This window comes from Salvelinus alpinus, chromosome 2 (assembly GCF_045679555.1).
Source record: "Salvelinus alpinus chromosome 2, SLU_Salpinus.1, whole genome shotgun sequence".
In the NCBI taxonomy this organism is placed as follows: domain Eukaryota; kingdom Metazoa; phylum Chordata; class Actinopteri; order Salmoniformes; family Salmonidae; genus Salvelinus; species Salvelinus alpinus.
Window position 1 is genome coordinate 36,534,579 of NC_092087.1, and position 16,448 is coordinate 36,551,026.

Consider the following 16,448-nt stretch of genomic DNA (forward strand, 5'->3'; position numbering starts at 1 on the left):
ACGAGCTGTGCACCCGCAAAGCTTAGAGGGAACATTGGGTATGACACTAAATTACTTGTTTATTGTTCTAATTATGTTGGTAACCAGTAAATAATAGCAATAAGGCACCTCAGGGGTTTGTGGTATATGGCCAATATACCACAGCTAAGGGCTGTATCCAGGCACTCCACATTGGCAATATACCACACCCCCCTCGGGCCGTTTTGCTTAAATATAACCATTATCTAGTTCTACAGGGCTTAGACAGCTGCCTTCATGGCTTATATTCCTCATTATTATTTATCTTGTTCTACAGTATATAGAGCTGGCCAACGCGGTGTTTTGGCCCAATGCTTTCCAATGAATGAGTCCAGTGGTCATGTGATGTCTGAGATAGACCGCCATGCTGTATAGGAGGAGTCGTTTGTTTGCCCCCTAACTCTGGTATGTACACAGCCTTGTACCATTGACCTTTTTCTTCATATATCTTTTTTATTTTTTATTTTTTTATTTTTTTTAAGGTCCAATGCAGCTGTTTTTATCTCAATATCAAATAATTTCTGGGTAACAATTAAGTACTTTACTATGAATGTTTTCAATTAAAAATGGCCAAAATGAAACAAATAAAAATGTCTTCTTAGCCAAGAGCAGTTTCTCAAGCAAGAATTTAGCTAGGCTCCCGAGTGGCGCAGCGGTCTAAGGCACTGGAGGCGTCACTACAGACCCGAGTTCAATTTCGGGCTGTGCCACAGCCGGCTGTGACCAGGAAACCCATGATGCGGCGCACAATTGGCCCAGCGTCGTCCACGTTAGGGGAGAGTTTGGCCGGCCGGGATTTTCTTGTCCAAATTCTCTAGCGACTCCTTGTGGCGGGCCGGGCGCCTGCAAGCTTACTTGGTGCAGCTGGCGTCCGGGTTAAGCGAGCAGTATGTCAAGAAGCAGTGCGGCTTGGCAGGGTTGTGTTTTGGAGGACACATTGCTCTCAACCGTCGCCTCTCCAGTCTGTAGGGGAGTTGCAGCGATGAGACAAGACTAACTACCAATTGGATATCATGAAATTGGGGAGATAAAAGGGTAAAAGTACAATAAACATAATTTAGCTAGGACTGTCTGGGAGTGTTTGAGTGGGGAGAGGAAAACTGAAAATTAGCTGTTATTGGCAGAGAGATTTAGAACTCTTTCTTATTGGTCTTTTAACTAATTTACCGCATGGTGATGTCACCATGCAAGGCCAAAACTCCCACCAAAACAGGCTGAAATTTCAGGCAGTCTTTTCAAACAGCTCTTACACCAAAAGGGCATTATCATCATTTTAACAATTTAACGGTATTATTCCAACCTCATAGTGTGGAAACATATATAAACACAGGAAAATCACGTTTTTGACTGCACTGGACCTTAAAAAGAGATTTAAAATATTTAAAAGTACCTATTCAATGTTTGGAACCACAACCATCGTGTTGTTGAAATGTGCATGCTAAAAGTGGCTTATCAGTTTCGGAACCATAACCACAGGAAGAGGGGCACAGAACGTTGGAGCCCTATGGGGCCGTCTATGGGAATTGTCTTTCTGGGCTGGACATCAGTTAAACTGCAATACCAAAGCTGTCCTCTGGGTACAGTCAAAAGTGTGCTACTACCAGAGTTGCCAAACCAGACAGATCAAAGGTAATTCGGGAATAATCACATACCAGGCCTAATGTAGGAGAGAAACAGTCAAATGCAGGAACCAGGACGCGATTATCTAATTTTAGCAACAAAGTAAAAAAAAGAATCTGTGATAATCAAGGGAACTCTGTATTCATCATGCACAGTGACCTGCATCAACACAGACAGCAATGGAAAGTTACTGGCTACAGTCCAAGCTTTTAGAAATGATCCAGCCACCCCACAGACAGAACAGACACCGCCTTTAAAGCTCCTCCTGGTCCTTGCGAAATATCAGTGACTTATTACTCTGTCACAACAACAATCACCACCCACCTCATCAACTCTCATCCAGCTACAATGGGATCAGGGGATGGGCTGACAGTGCAACGACAATTTATGGCGGAAGATACTAGCATAAATCAGGCTTCAATTCACTGCAATGGTTGGTTCTACGCTCCACTTCGACATAGCTCTGCAGTAGGATCAGGAGTTTTTCCTGGGCCCTAACAATAAAACGCAGCTCTGCTTTGCGAGCCTTAACACAAACCAAACACACACATATACAAACAATGGCATCAGCCTCTCTCTGACCTAACTAATATTGTTTCTTGCTGGTGCACACCCTGTAATCAGTTAAATATATGTAGTCCAAATAATTACTTCTTGGTCTGTCTATCATTAGACTAGTATCAACGATAGAAAATGAAATAGGCCTATTTCATCAATGACAAAGGCTTATAGCATAATATGTTGCGTTTGTAATAAAATACATTCAATGCAAGCCCCCTCTGTCATTCGTCCTATGTTCATATTGTAGTGTAGGCTATTGCTTTTAGGAAGCCAAGACATTCTCATCTGGATGAACCTACACAGACAAACATGGATTCATGAACATGAGCATGCACACAGACACACAACATAGGAGAGAGTGGGGTAAGTTGAGACACCCCTTGTTTCTAGGAACCAATACACAAAATGAATCATGTGAGCAAATATTTAGGAAGAGGTCATCATTTCATGGAGTCTTTGAAGGAATAAACCACATAGAAAAAGTGGTAAGCAAGTTAAGTCCAACAAACTGATTTTCACAAAATCAAATTCAATTTGTGTTATAGGTTTTATGATGTTTGTATCTAAACCAAAGTAGATTGTTTTACACATCAGTTGGGGTCTTTATAAGCTACAATATGAGGTCCTAAACCTAGCATGAAAGTACACCCTTGTAGCTTTGTGGGACAATATTATAGTTTTATTTTATTTATAGTCAAAATGTTTGCCTTGGGGTAAGTTGAGCCAATGGCCACCATACAAATGATGTTAACATTTTGTCCGTTTCATCCATAATATGCATAGTATTTTTGGCAATATGTCATATATATGAACTCAAGATAGTGCAGCCAAGGAAGTGCGCGAACGGACGAAGTCCATTTGAGCAGCAGCAAGGGATGACAAAAATAGACTGAATGACACTGAAGAGGTACATTGACAAAAAATTAAATGAACATTTACCTGTGTGAAAGAGAGGCTATGATAGAGTAGCAGAGGCACACAAGGTCTTATCTGATGACAGAGTCTGAGCTTGCTAAACATCAAGAATCTCGTGGACCAGTTTTATGGGTTTAGTAGTCTCAAATGCAGAGAACTTGCATACAAATTGGCACATCGAAACATCACTGTCCCAGACAACTGGTCAAGAAATGGAAGGTAAGTGATAGTGGTAACTCTGCATTTAGATATATTCAGACTGATACAGTGGATGTGCAATTTTACAGTATATCAACTGTAAACCCACTGTATATTTGTATATCCACTGCTCATCCTCTTACAACTAGGTAGAGTTGTATGATTGTATGTAAACTTTGTTTAAACTCTAGCTGTCCGTCTCTAAATGTTGTTTGTTACTAGCAGCACCATATTGCCAAGTAAAGTTCAGGTATGTGCAAACGATCTTGGTGAATAAAGGTGATTTTGATATTTAACAGAGAGATCTACAGTACCAGTCAAAAGTTTGGACACCTACTTATTTAAGGGTTTTTCTTTATTTGTACTATTTTCTACATTGTAGAATAACAGTGAAGACATCAAAACTATGAAATGACGTATGGAATCATGTAGTAACCATAAAGTGTTCAATCAAAATATATTTTATATTTGAGATTATTCAAAGTAGCCACCATTTGCCTTAATGATAGCTTTGCACACGTCTGGCGCACTCAACCAGCTTCACCTGGAATGGTTTTTCAAAACTGTTATGTTTACATGAATTCTGATTATTTACAGGGATACACAACATCCTAAAATATATTTAGAGATCTTTCCCTTGACGTAGTGATGCTGAATGTAAAAAATGTCTGAACTTATCCCACTCTCCCCTAGAAGGATGAACATGCACACAGACACACAGTAGCACACACAGATAAATCTCTCCCTGGAGCCTTTAATGGGATTGAGAGCTTGGGGTTGAACTTTCACACAGATAGAGGCAGAGAAGAGATATAGGCAGCATAGAGGGAGGCAGATGGAGAGGCAGTGTAGATAGAGGGAGGGAGAGAGAGGCAGAGAGAGCAGACGGTGTGAGAATTTTTTTTACTTTTGAGGATTTATTAGGCAGAGAATGAAGATAAGGATGGAAGGAGAAGGCAGGGTGTTGGCGTAGAGAGATTTGATTTCATTTATATCATTCATGCTTGCAGACTGAATATGCAGAATGCACAGTCACATTTAGACAATACTTAAATATACTACATTCAATTAAAAAAGGTCCTAGCTTAGAAGAACAGTTTAAAAAGTGACATTTTGTTATTAAAAAGTCTGATGGTGTCGTCTGAAGAGGAGCAAGGATCGGACCAAAACACAGCGTGGGTTGAATACATAATAATTTTAATAATAATAACGAAGACGAAAATACACTTGAACAAACTACAAAATAATAAACGACTTTAACAGACCTGAACTTGTGAACATATAACATGAACGCACGAACGGGAAGGAACACACGAATGAAATGAACGAACGAACGAAAACAGTCCCGTGTGGCACAAACACTGACACAGGAACAATCACCCACAAACAAACAGTGAGAACAGCCTACCTTAATATGGTTCTCAATCAGAGGAAATGTAAAACACCTGCCCCTGATTGAGAACCATATCAGGCTAATTGAAAATGAACCCAACATAGAAACACATAACATAGAATGCCCACCCAGCTCACGTCCTGACCAACTAAACAAAGACAAAACAAAGGAAATAAGGTCAGGAACGTGACAGATGGCAGTGGCTATGGTAGAATTTGTCAGCGTATTTGTCCTTGCGTTGACACTGGACAGTTGTTTCTGGTTTCGCAGGACTCCCTTCTCTGTGGTAGAGTACCTTGTAGAGAGGGTGGTCAGGCTGGTGCATTTCAGTGACCAATCTTATTGCTGCTTGCTCTAGATAAACACCCTGTGATCCTACCAGTCCTGTCCTGTCCCTATGACAGATCTCCAAAACACCCCCTTCTGTCTATACCTGACATAAAAGATTAGGGGTCCACCTGTTTCTAACACACACTGACATAACCTAAAAAACAATGGGATGAGGGGGTAAATAGCCTCTCTTTCACTCTGACCTCAGTAGCTAGGCTATTTAGTGTCTGAGACATTCAGATGGTTCTTTGGCTCTACATCTGAGACGGTGAGAACAATGTGGTGGCCCACAATGTCTAAAAACAATGTCAATGTCAAAAACATTCTCTAATTGACTGATGTCGAAATAGCAAATGTTTACAACTAGATTTCCTCTCTCTATGTGGTCTGGTTGCTGCTTGTGGTCACTAATCTGCTTTCTATTACGTCTATACTTCTCTGTAGCGTTTTGTGATTTCAAACACCACTGTGAAAGGCACTTCACCATCATATAAAGAATAAAACCAGACTCTGTGGATTGACATTGGGTCATAAGTAGAGCCAGGAGATGTTTCTGCCCATATGGCCTGGGCCCTAGAATTCTCCGGGGGGGAGCTTTTAGCAGGACACAATGTTTAGGAAAGTTCCGACAGATATACGCTATGAAGCCTAATGTAAAACAAACAAGGAACCATGTCGGCTCTATTCATGGCATTTCTATCTGCAACGTTACACAAAGTTTAGAAACTAAACGTGGCCCACTTCAGGTCAGGTCAAATAAAATAAAATTGTCACATGCTTCGTAAACAACAGGTGTAGACTAACAGTGACATGCTTACTTACGGGCCCTTCGAAAAAAGCAGAGAGAAAAATTATAGAAAGATAATGACGCAGGGAATAAATACACAATGAGTAATAACTTGGCTATATACACAGGTTACCAGTTACCAGTACCGAGTCGATGTGCAGGGGTACAATGTTATTAAGGTAGATATGTACATATGGGTAAGGGTAAAGTCAGTTGGCAACAGGATAGATAAAAAGCAGTAGCAGCACCATATGTGATGAGTAAAAAGAGTTACTGCAAAGGGGTGGTCAATTCAGATGGTCCGGGTAGCTATTTAGCAATCTTATGGCTTGAAGCTGTTCTGGGTCCTGTTGCACTAACCTCTGTAGTGCCTTGCAGTCGGAAGCCAAGCAGTTGCCAAACCAAGCGATGATGCCGCCAGTCAAGATGCTCTCAATGGTGCAGCTGAAGAACTTATTGAGGATCTGTGGGCCCATGCCAAATCTGTTCAGCCTCTTGAGAGGAAGAGACATTGTCGTGCCTTCTTCACAACTGTGTTGGTGTGTGTGCCCCATGTCAATTCCTTAATGATGTGGACGCCAAGGAACTTGAAGCTCTCGATCCGCTCCTCTAAAGCCCTGTTGATGTGGATGGGGGTGTGCTTGGCCCTCCGTTTCCTGTAGTCCATAATCAGTTTATTTTTTGTTGTTGTTGATATTGATGTAAAGGTTTTTGTCCTGGCACCACACGGCCAAGTCACTGACCTCCTCCCTATAGGCTGTCTCATCGTCACTGATCACGCCTACCACCGTCGTGTCAACTTTAGCAAACTTAATGATGGTGTTGGAGTCGTGCTCGGCCACGCAGTCATGGGTGAACATGGAGTAGAGGGGACTTAGGGGTGCTTGCTGAGGGGCCTCCATGTTGAGGGTCAGTGTGGTGGATGCGTTGTAGCCTACCCTCATCACCTGGGGGCGGCCCGTCAAGAAGTCCAGGATCCAGTTGCAGAGGGAGGAGTTCAGTCCCAGGGTCCTAAGCTTAGTGATGAGCTTGGAGGGTACTATGTTGTTGAACGCTGAGCTGTAGTCAATGAACAACATTCTCACATACAGTGCCTTCGGAAAGTATTCAGACATCTTTACTTTTTCCACATTTTGTGGAAATGGATTAAATACAAAAATCTAATCTACACACAATACCCCATAAAGACTAAGTGAAAACAAGTTTTTTGGAATGTTGGCAAAAATAAAAACAGAAATACCTTATTTACATAAGTATTCAGACCCTTTGCTATAAGACTCAAAATTGAACTCAGGTTCATCCATTCCATTGATCATCCTTGAGATGTTTCTACAACTTGATTGGTTGTAGAAACATGGTGGTAAATTCAATTGATTGGACATGATTTGGAAAGGCACACACCTGTCTATATAAGGTCCCACAGTTGAGTCAATGTCAGAGCAAAAACCAGGCCATGAGGTCTAAGGAATTGTCCATAGAACTCAGAGAAAGGATTGTGTCGAGGGACAGATCTGGGGAAGGGTACCAAAACATTTCTGCAGCATTGAAATCCCCAAGAACACAGTGGCCTCCATCATTCTTTAATGGAAGAAGTTTGGAACCTCCAAGACTCTTCCTAGAGCTGGCCACCCAGCCAAACTGAGCAATCGGGAGAGAAGGGCCTTGGTCAGGGAGGTGACCAAGAACCCAATGGTCAGTCTGATAGAGCTCTAGAGTTCCTCTGTGGAGATGGGAGAACCTTCCAGAAGGACAACCATCTCTGCAGCACTACAATAAATCAGGCCTTTATTGTAGTGGCCAGACGGAAGCCACTCCTCAGTAAAAAGGCACATGACAGCCCGCTTGGAGTTTGTCAAAAGGCACCTAAAAATACTCTCAGACCATGAGAAACAAGATTCTCTGGTCTGATGAAACCAAGACTGAACTCTTTGGCCTGAATGCCAAGCGTCATTTTTGGAGGAAACATGGCACCATCCCTACAGTGAAGCATGGTTGTGGCAGCTTCATGCTGTGGGGATGTTTTTCAGCAGCAGGGACTGGGAGACTAGTCAGGATCAAGGGAATGATGAACAAAGCAAAGTACAGAGATCCTTGATGAAAACCTGCTCCAGAGCACTCAGGACCTCAGACTAGGGCGAAGGTTCACCTTCCAACAGGACAACGACCCTAAGCACACAGTCAAGACATCGCAGGGGTGGCTTCGGGACAAGTCTCAATGTCCTTGGGTGGCACAGCCACAGCCCGAACTTGAACCCAATCGAACATCTCTGGAGAGACCTGAAAATATCTGTGCAGTGATGCTCCCCATCCAACCTGACAGAGCTTGAGAGGATCTGCAGAGAAGAATGGGAGAAACTCCCCAAATACAGGTGTGCCAAGCTTGTAGCGTCATACCCAAGAAGAATCGAGGCTGTAATAGCTGCCAAAGGTGCTTCAACAAAGTACTGAGTAAAGGGTCTGAATACTTATGTAAAATGTGATATTTCAGTATTTTTTTTATTTTTACAAAAAAAATAAAAAAAATACGATGTTTGCTTTGTCATTATGGGGTATTGTGTGTAAATTGATCAGGGGGGAATACTGTCATCAATTTTAGAATAAGCCTGTAACCTAACAAAATGTGGAAAATTCAAAGAGTCTGAATACTTTCAGAAGGCACCGTAGGTGTTCCTTTTATCCAGGTTGGACAGGGCAGTGTGGAGTGCAATAGAGATTGGATCTGTTGGGGCAGTATGCGAATTGGAGTGGGTCCAGGGTGTCTGGGATGATGGTTTTGATGTGAGCCATGACCATTCTTTCAAAGCATTTCATGGCTACACAGCAAATTGGCCAGTGTTACAGAGTGTTGATTTTTCAGTGTAACATTTCTAGTGTCGATTCAGGGTTTAAATTAACACTCAGTGGTGTAAAAGTACCGCAATGTTATTGTTAATAATAACCAGTGCTGTGTGTGAAAGAGTGATTGTGTCAGTTATACTCTGTGGAGAGTAAAATATTCCCTTCAAAACCACACCCATCATTATTATATTTCCCAGCATGCTCTACTGAAGTTAGATTTTTTTTGATTTTTTTTAAATATCTGTGTTTTCGCATGTACATTGATTGATTGATTAATCTCATGCTACACAAGCATAAATAACAGAATGTTTTCTAAATTAATCCAATCAGCTAGTTACATTTATTGCACCTGTTACTGAAATGGTTGATCCAGTTTAAATGGTTTAGGTAGTCTCCTTTATCAATGTCAGTCATTCTGAATGCAGCTTGCTGATGAAAAGTTCCAACAGTTGGATGTCCTAACTCTGGATGGATTCCAATTGGAATTACACATCACTTTGCAAACCAGCATAATGTGCCCTGCAGGCCTGATGTGGCCTGTAAACCATGATGTTCCTAGCACCACTGTGTCAAGGTAAAACTCATCCATCAAAGTAAGGCCTCAACGACATATGTATTGTCAAACAGTTTTATTTTAATGATAACATTCGTCTACAGTAGGAACTCACTTGGTGAACTGCACAGGACTGAAACTGAACGAATTTAACAATCATTTCACTGTCACTAACACATACAGTCATGGGTGGGTGGTAACTCTAGAATTCACTTGAAAAGGCACTGGGAAATTATATTGGGGGCGTGGCTTGGTGGGGACATATTTTTGGCCACCCGTGAGTGGAAGTGTTGTACCAGTTTAAATGGTCTATGGTTATGTAAATCAACATTAAGAATGACTACTACTAGTGCTGAAGTATATAACTTGCTTACATAACGATTTATAAATACTATTGTAATGTCCATAACCTAACACTGAGTGATCTTGTCAAGAGATAAGGACCTTTATGTGTTGGTTCAAAATACTATATATATATATATATATATGAGGTGTTATTGCATAACACCGTTGGTGCAAACTATACACACTTCCTGGAGTTAAAAATAATATACAAGATGTTATTGCATAACACCGTTGGTGTAAACTATATACACTTCCTAGTAGTGATGTTACGTTTGATACTGGAGCTCCAAGGTATGCGTTGAAATCGCTAAGAGGCTAACTTTGAAGCAGTGTGCCAATGCATGTCACTTTATCAGAGGTACGTCATCAATGACATCCAAAGCTTTGTTTGATCACATGCCTTTTCAAACCGTGTGTTACAAAATGCGAGATCCCACTGATTTTGCAGTGGTTCCGATGCTTTCTTCAATTCCAAGCTGCTTTCACACACCGACCTCTACTAGACACCATACTTACAAATCTAGTTAGGATTTTCTATGAAGTTTTACCTGACGGGTAGTTTAGCAGGTAGAGTGTGGAACTATGGAACATTCAGGGATGCGAGGGTAAATCCCATTAAAAAGACACTATTTAGAAAATTGTTTTATGTGAAACCACACTTTCTGCACTGTAGTTCAAATAATTAGTTTTATTTAGTATAGTATAAGCTTCTGTTTTAAGCATCCTAAATAATGCCATAGATTCAGAAAAAAAATAGAAGGCAAAAAAGGGAATTGTGGGAATTGTGATCAAATTGTGATTGAATCAACAAAGTATTAGCCACTTTCAATGCAACATACCGAAACAAAACGAACTATGCAAGACTTCTTATGCAAAACTAACTATGCAAGAGACTTTGTTGTAGGCAGAATGCATCAGAGTAGGATTCTATTGCATTGACATGCAGGACTCAGCCATACTCTACACAGATTGGCGCGGCATAACCAAGAAGTGCTTGTTTTGAGATCAAAGCGAGAGCTGCATGTAGCCACGTGTGCACATTTGTTCATATCTTTGCTAGTTAGTGAGTTATTAGCCCAGTTATAGATCATTTGTAGTCAGCAATGGGGGAGTGATTGCTTCCTACAAGAGCACAAAACCTGTACATTTATAGACATCTTTGAAAAGCTATTCAGGTAAAAAGTAAAAAAAATTGTCTTAAAAGGGGCAGTGTTGCATTTTGATATAGGCTTGAATAGCTAAGTAGCCAATAGGCAGGGGTTGGATAATTTGTCTGATTCTCTGTAATAATTGTATGGGAATAATAATGCATTTTATTTTGTAAAGTTTTTTGTTGTTGCATCAAACACAACATTTTCAGTCACCTCATTGTCTGAAGGACAAGTGGATAAACAGGTTAATGTCAAGCCCTGCATGTTTTTTTCATAAGTCAAGGAATTTAAGCATACATTGAACAACACACATTGGCTGCTATTGTCGGCTGAATGATAGAACATCTATTTCCATGTTAAAATGTTATGGGATGCATTTTATCCATTGTTTTTGATGGCAGGCCACTCTGGTAGGCCTACATTATGATCAAATAGACACAGAGCCTACTTGACCACCGTCTGAAACTAACTTAAAGCGGGTACAGCCTCAGTTCACAGTAAACACATGCTGGAAGTTGCACAGAATTTTCACAATGTTCAAGTTTGCACTCATTAAACCTGAAATTTGCTCAGTACCGGAAAAAGACGAGGGAACATTTCTGTTAATGTGTAACCCCATCAGCACTAAGCACAGTGTTAATTTAACACTCATTATCATGGACCTGTATAGACAGTTGCCCAGTGTTAAATTTAACACTGTCGGGGATGATTTAACACTGGAGAATTTGCTGTGTGCAGCTGTGAGTGCTACGGGGCGATAGTAATTTAGTCAGGTTACCTTGGGGTTCTTGGGCACAGGGACTATGGTGGTCTGCTTGAAACATGCAGACATTCCAGACATGGTCAGGGAGAGGTTGAAAAAGTCAGTCACGTGGTCCAGCCTGACTTGGATCAATTCTGAAGAATAGAGGGTGGTGATGATGATGCTCCTGCTGCTAATGTCCTCATTAGAAGCATTCAGGTTCCATATAGATGCGGTAAAGAGGTCAATTCGAACTAGACCAAAACAATGGAATTGCCATGGAAATGCATGGGAGAAAGGGCCGTGAGGGAAAGATCCCGAGGCTCCTCGTTGCCCCCCAGCAAATTGTGCCTACATTTCATTGTTTATGTGTATTTCACACTATGTTGAGATAAAAATCTATAATGAGTATAATGCTTGTATGGATGTCAACCCCAACACATGTTCATGTCATTGTTACCAATAAACTGCATTACAGTTAAAAATTACTGACCAGCTTATACGAACGGGAGTTAGCATTTAGCAGTCACTTCTTCTAAACCTGAAAAGGGACAACTTCTACATGTTATGTAGCGATAAACAGCCAACTATATCTAAATCGGACTTAAATAACAACATTCTGCACTTGTTACAACACATAAATCATGACGGATTTGACAAACATCCACTTTGTTAGATCAGATTTGTTGAATGTGCACCAATCTGGTTAATGGAAGTTCTGAGCTTGTTTTGATGCCAGAACAGGGGTCTTGCATAATAGTGCAGTGTCGTAATGACTGAGTCATGGGATAACATACAGCATCAGCTGTTTAAATGTGGAGATAGAAATGGTATACTGTGTAGTCAGACAACAGCAGAAGAAAGTATACCTATTCAACTGCCAACATTGTAATGCTTTTTACCATTGAAGGACACTCAGTGAAAAAGCAGCTTGTGCACTCACACTCCAGCCTACATACAGCATGTGGCCAGTCTGAAATTTAAATGTAGGCTATATTCGTGGTCATGTTCATGCTGCACCCTTAATATGGGACAAAGCATTGATAGTTCATAGAGAAACAGCCAAACCTTCTGGAAGCGAAATCTGACAGTCCCACATATGGAAGAAACAGACCTGAAATGGCTCTTCTAACAGTGTCAGTAAATTAAACTGAGTCTGTAGCTGTATAAGTATTAACAAAGACTGCTGTTTTCTCTCATGCCACAGACAGACTACAGTTCACCAAGGCTTTCAGAATCCCACAGAACAGAAGTTAGTCCGTTATTGGGATACACATAGCCTAAAGGAGCCTAACTTTACTCCTTATAGTCCAAGGACCTTACGTGTTCTGTTGAGAGGCCAATTGGCTCTGGCAGCCAAAACAACCAAAAACTCCATCTAAACGTGAATCGATTCTCAATTGCGTTACTGTTCTAGAAACATAAAGCCCTTATCACATCAAAGTAATTTCACGAATGCAAAATACAAACTTAGTGTACACTGTTTAAAGAGGTTTTACAGTTGCAGCCGACAACATATTTATTTATAACAACACGTTTGTGGCCTCCGTCTTCTATTTGCACACAGTTCTTCGGAGAAACAGATAGCTAATTAGCACAGGTAGCTACGTCTCATGGGAATATGGCTGTGTGGGAAACCTAGCCCTAAAAATGTGTAGTAATTTAACCCTTTTTTAATGATTATTTCTCAATGACTGGAAAGATACATTGCATTTATTTCCAAAACCGGGCTCTTAACAAAACTCTCCCTGCCAGAAGATACTATCGTCAAGGCATCTATGAATGGGTTAGGCAATGTGCAGTACTCAGCAATGAAATGCTTGCATCTGACATGAGGTTTATGGTGACACATGGTTCAATATACAGTATATCACAAAAGTGAGTACACCCCTCACATTTTTGTAAATATTTGAGTATATCTTTTCATGTGACAACACTGAAGAAATTACACTTTGCTACAATGTAAAGTAGTGAGTGTACAGCTTGTATAACAGTGTAAATTTGCTGTCCCCTCAAAATAACTCAACACACAGCCATTAATGTCTAAACCGCTTGCAACAAAAGTGAGTACACCCCTAAGTGAAAATGTCCAAATTGGGCCCAATTAGCCATTTTCCCTCCCCGGTGTCATGTGACTCGTTAGTGTTACAAGGTCTCAGGTGTGAATGGAGAGCAGGTGTGTTAAATTTGGTGTCATCGCTCTCACACTCCCTCATACTGACTGGTCACTGGAAGTTCAACATGGCACCTCATGGCAAAGAACTCTCTGAGGATCTGAAAAAAAAGAATTGTTGCTCTACATAAAGATGGCCTGGGCTATAAGAAGATTGACAAGACCCTGAAACTGAGCTGCAGCACGGTGGCCAAGACCATACAGCGGTTTAACTGGGCAGGTTCCACTCAGAACAGGCCTCGCCATGGTCGACCAAAGAAGTTGAGTGCATGTGCTCAGCGTCATATCCAGAGGTTGTCTTTGAGAAATAGACGTATGAGTGCTGCCAGCATTGCTGCAGAGGTTGAAGGGGTGGGGGGTCAGCCTGTCAGTGCTCAGACCATACGCCATACACTGCATCAAATTGGTCACCATGGCTGTCGTCCCAGAAGGAAGCCTCTTCTAAAGATGATGCACAAGAAAGTCTGCAAACAGTTTGCTGAAGACAAGCAGACTAAGGACATGGATTACTGGAACCATGTCATGTGGTCTGATGAGACCAAGATAAACTTATTTGGTTCAGATGGTGTCAAGCGTGTGTGGCGGCAACCAGGTGAGGAGTACAAAGACAAGTGTGTCTTGCCTACAGTCAAGCATGGTGGTGGGAGTGTCATGGTCTGGGGCTGCATGACTGCTGCCGGCACTGGGGAGCTACAGTTCATTGAGGGAACCATGATTGCCAACATGTACAGTGACATACTGAAGCAGAGCATGATCCCCTCCCTTCGGAGACTGGGCCGCAGGGCAGTATTCCAACATGATAACGACCTCAAACACACCTCCAAGACGACCACTGCCTTGCTAAAGAAGCTGAGGGTAAAGGTGATGGACTGGCCAAGCATGTCTCCAGACCTAAACCCTATTGAGCATCTGTGGGGCATCCTCAAACGGAAGGTGGAGGAGTGCAAGGTCTCTAACATTCACCAGCTCCGTGATGTTGTCATGGAGGAGTGGAAGAGGACTCCAGTGGCAACCTGTGAAGCTCTGGTGAACTCCATGCCCAAGAGGGTTAAGGCAGTGCTGGAAAATGATAGTGGCCACACAAAATATTGACACTTTGGGCCCAATTTGGACATTTTCACTTAGGGGTGTACTCACTTTTGTTGCCAGCGGTTTAGACATTAATGGCTGTGTGTTGTTATTTTGAGGGGACAGCAAATGTACACTGTTATACAAGCTGTACACTCACTACTTTACATTGTAGCAAAGTGTAATTTCTTCAGTGTTGTCACATGAAAAGATATACTCAAATATTTACAAAAATGTGAGGGGTGTACTCACTTTTGTGATATACTGTATAGGCCTAAGAATCATAGCATTATATGAAAAGGATTGGGCTTTAAAATACAAGGCCACGTGTAAATACCATTTTAAAGAACTTAGATTAGATAATACGTTCCCAAGGGTAAAGCCTCCCCTACATAAACACTATTATCGTACACATTCACACACCCTACTTCTCCAGTCCTGCAGATGTCAGTTCAGGGCTTAGCAAACTAAACCACTCCATGGTGAAGGACAGGGCGGCGCACAATTGGCCCAGCGTCGTACAAATATATATATTTTAAAAAACGGAGTGGCGCAGAGACCAAGTTTTGTGTAATCTAGCTCCAACCACATCGATTCGCCAAGGTCAATACTTGAAAAAAAAAAAAGTTTAAATGAAACGTCTACTTTGTACCGATGTTTGTCCTCTGTAGTTGTGTGGCTTTATTTGCTAAAACCATACTTTTCAATAAACGTTAATCAAATACAACCACTGACTGTTTCCTTGTTGAGATTCAATCGGCACATGCACATTTGCGCTGAGCAAACACTCAGAGGTTGTATTTGTTCACTGAAAAAGTATGGATTTCAGCAAACAAAGAAAAGCATGCAACTACTGGGGACAAACATAGGCACAAGGTAGGTGTTTCATAATTCCCATGTTTCGTTCATATTGAACTTGGGCGAATCGATGTAGTAGGAGCTAGATTTCACATAGCATGATTCTCTTCTCCACTGTTGGTGGAGTCGTCAGAAACGTCCTTCATCGTTGAGTTTAATACGCTATTCAGGGCACTGCGTGATAGGCTATTTGTGGATAAAAAATATGCGCAATGTATTTAATTTCCCAAAACATTGCATCTCACATAGCATTTATTGCACAATATTTAAACGCATATTTAATAATGAAATAAACTAGCTAACGTTAGCAAGATACATTTTGACTAACAGCTGTCATCACTACGATTCCACTAATAAAAACGCAACAGGTACTAACATTGACTAACCAACCAATAGTCACTGACAGTTGACGGTTCACTAGCTAGACAGATTGCGATGCTACCAGAGGGGCACTATGAACAGCGGTCTTTGCGAACGCTGATAATATTCGTCTGTTGCTTCTAAAAAAATAAAATCTGTTGACATCGCTTTATTATTATTTGAAGAGTCAATATGGCTCTGTTGTTGTATGTGGACCTAGCCTACATGACAACCTTGTTTACTTCCTCCGCCGCGCGCTAGCTCGCCGACGCACTAGGCAGTATGTCCTCGTTGAAACTCCCTCATCGCATCCATCATGAAATTATACATGTTACAACTCCATCGGTGTTGAAACCCTACCTGTCCAGTCTTGCGTGGCTCGTGGTCGGCAGGAACCCCTCATAGTCCAGGTTTGAAGGAGAGCTGCTCGTTGCCAGCGTTGTTTCGTTGTGTGCGTCTCTCCGCGGTGCTTGATGGCAATGAATGGAGTGACATTTGGAGAGGCATGCAAGTCCTGTCCAACAGGACGGAGAGGATT

The 16,448-nt window shown here is 41.5% G+C and overlaps 1 protein-coding gene across 2 annotated transcripts in view; it reads right to left on the minus strand.

Moving 5' to 3' along the window:
* The window catches only part of LOC139560033 (6-phosphofructo-2-kinase/fructose-2,6-bisphosphatase 4-like), a 55,538-nt gene extending 39,090 nt beyond the window's left edge, over positions 1-16,448 (minus strand). Inside the window, exon 1 of one of the 2 annotated variants that reach the window (XM_071376532.1) lies at positions 16,271-16,448. In XM_071376532.1, the coding sequence (XP_071232633.1) occupies positions 16,271-16,313 (43 nt within the window). In that variant the 5' untranslated portion in view covers positions 16,314-16,448. The remainder of the gene's footprint in view (positions 1-16,270) is intronic. The other variant, XM_071376544.1, reaches the window with a different exon arrangement.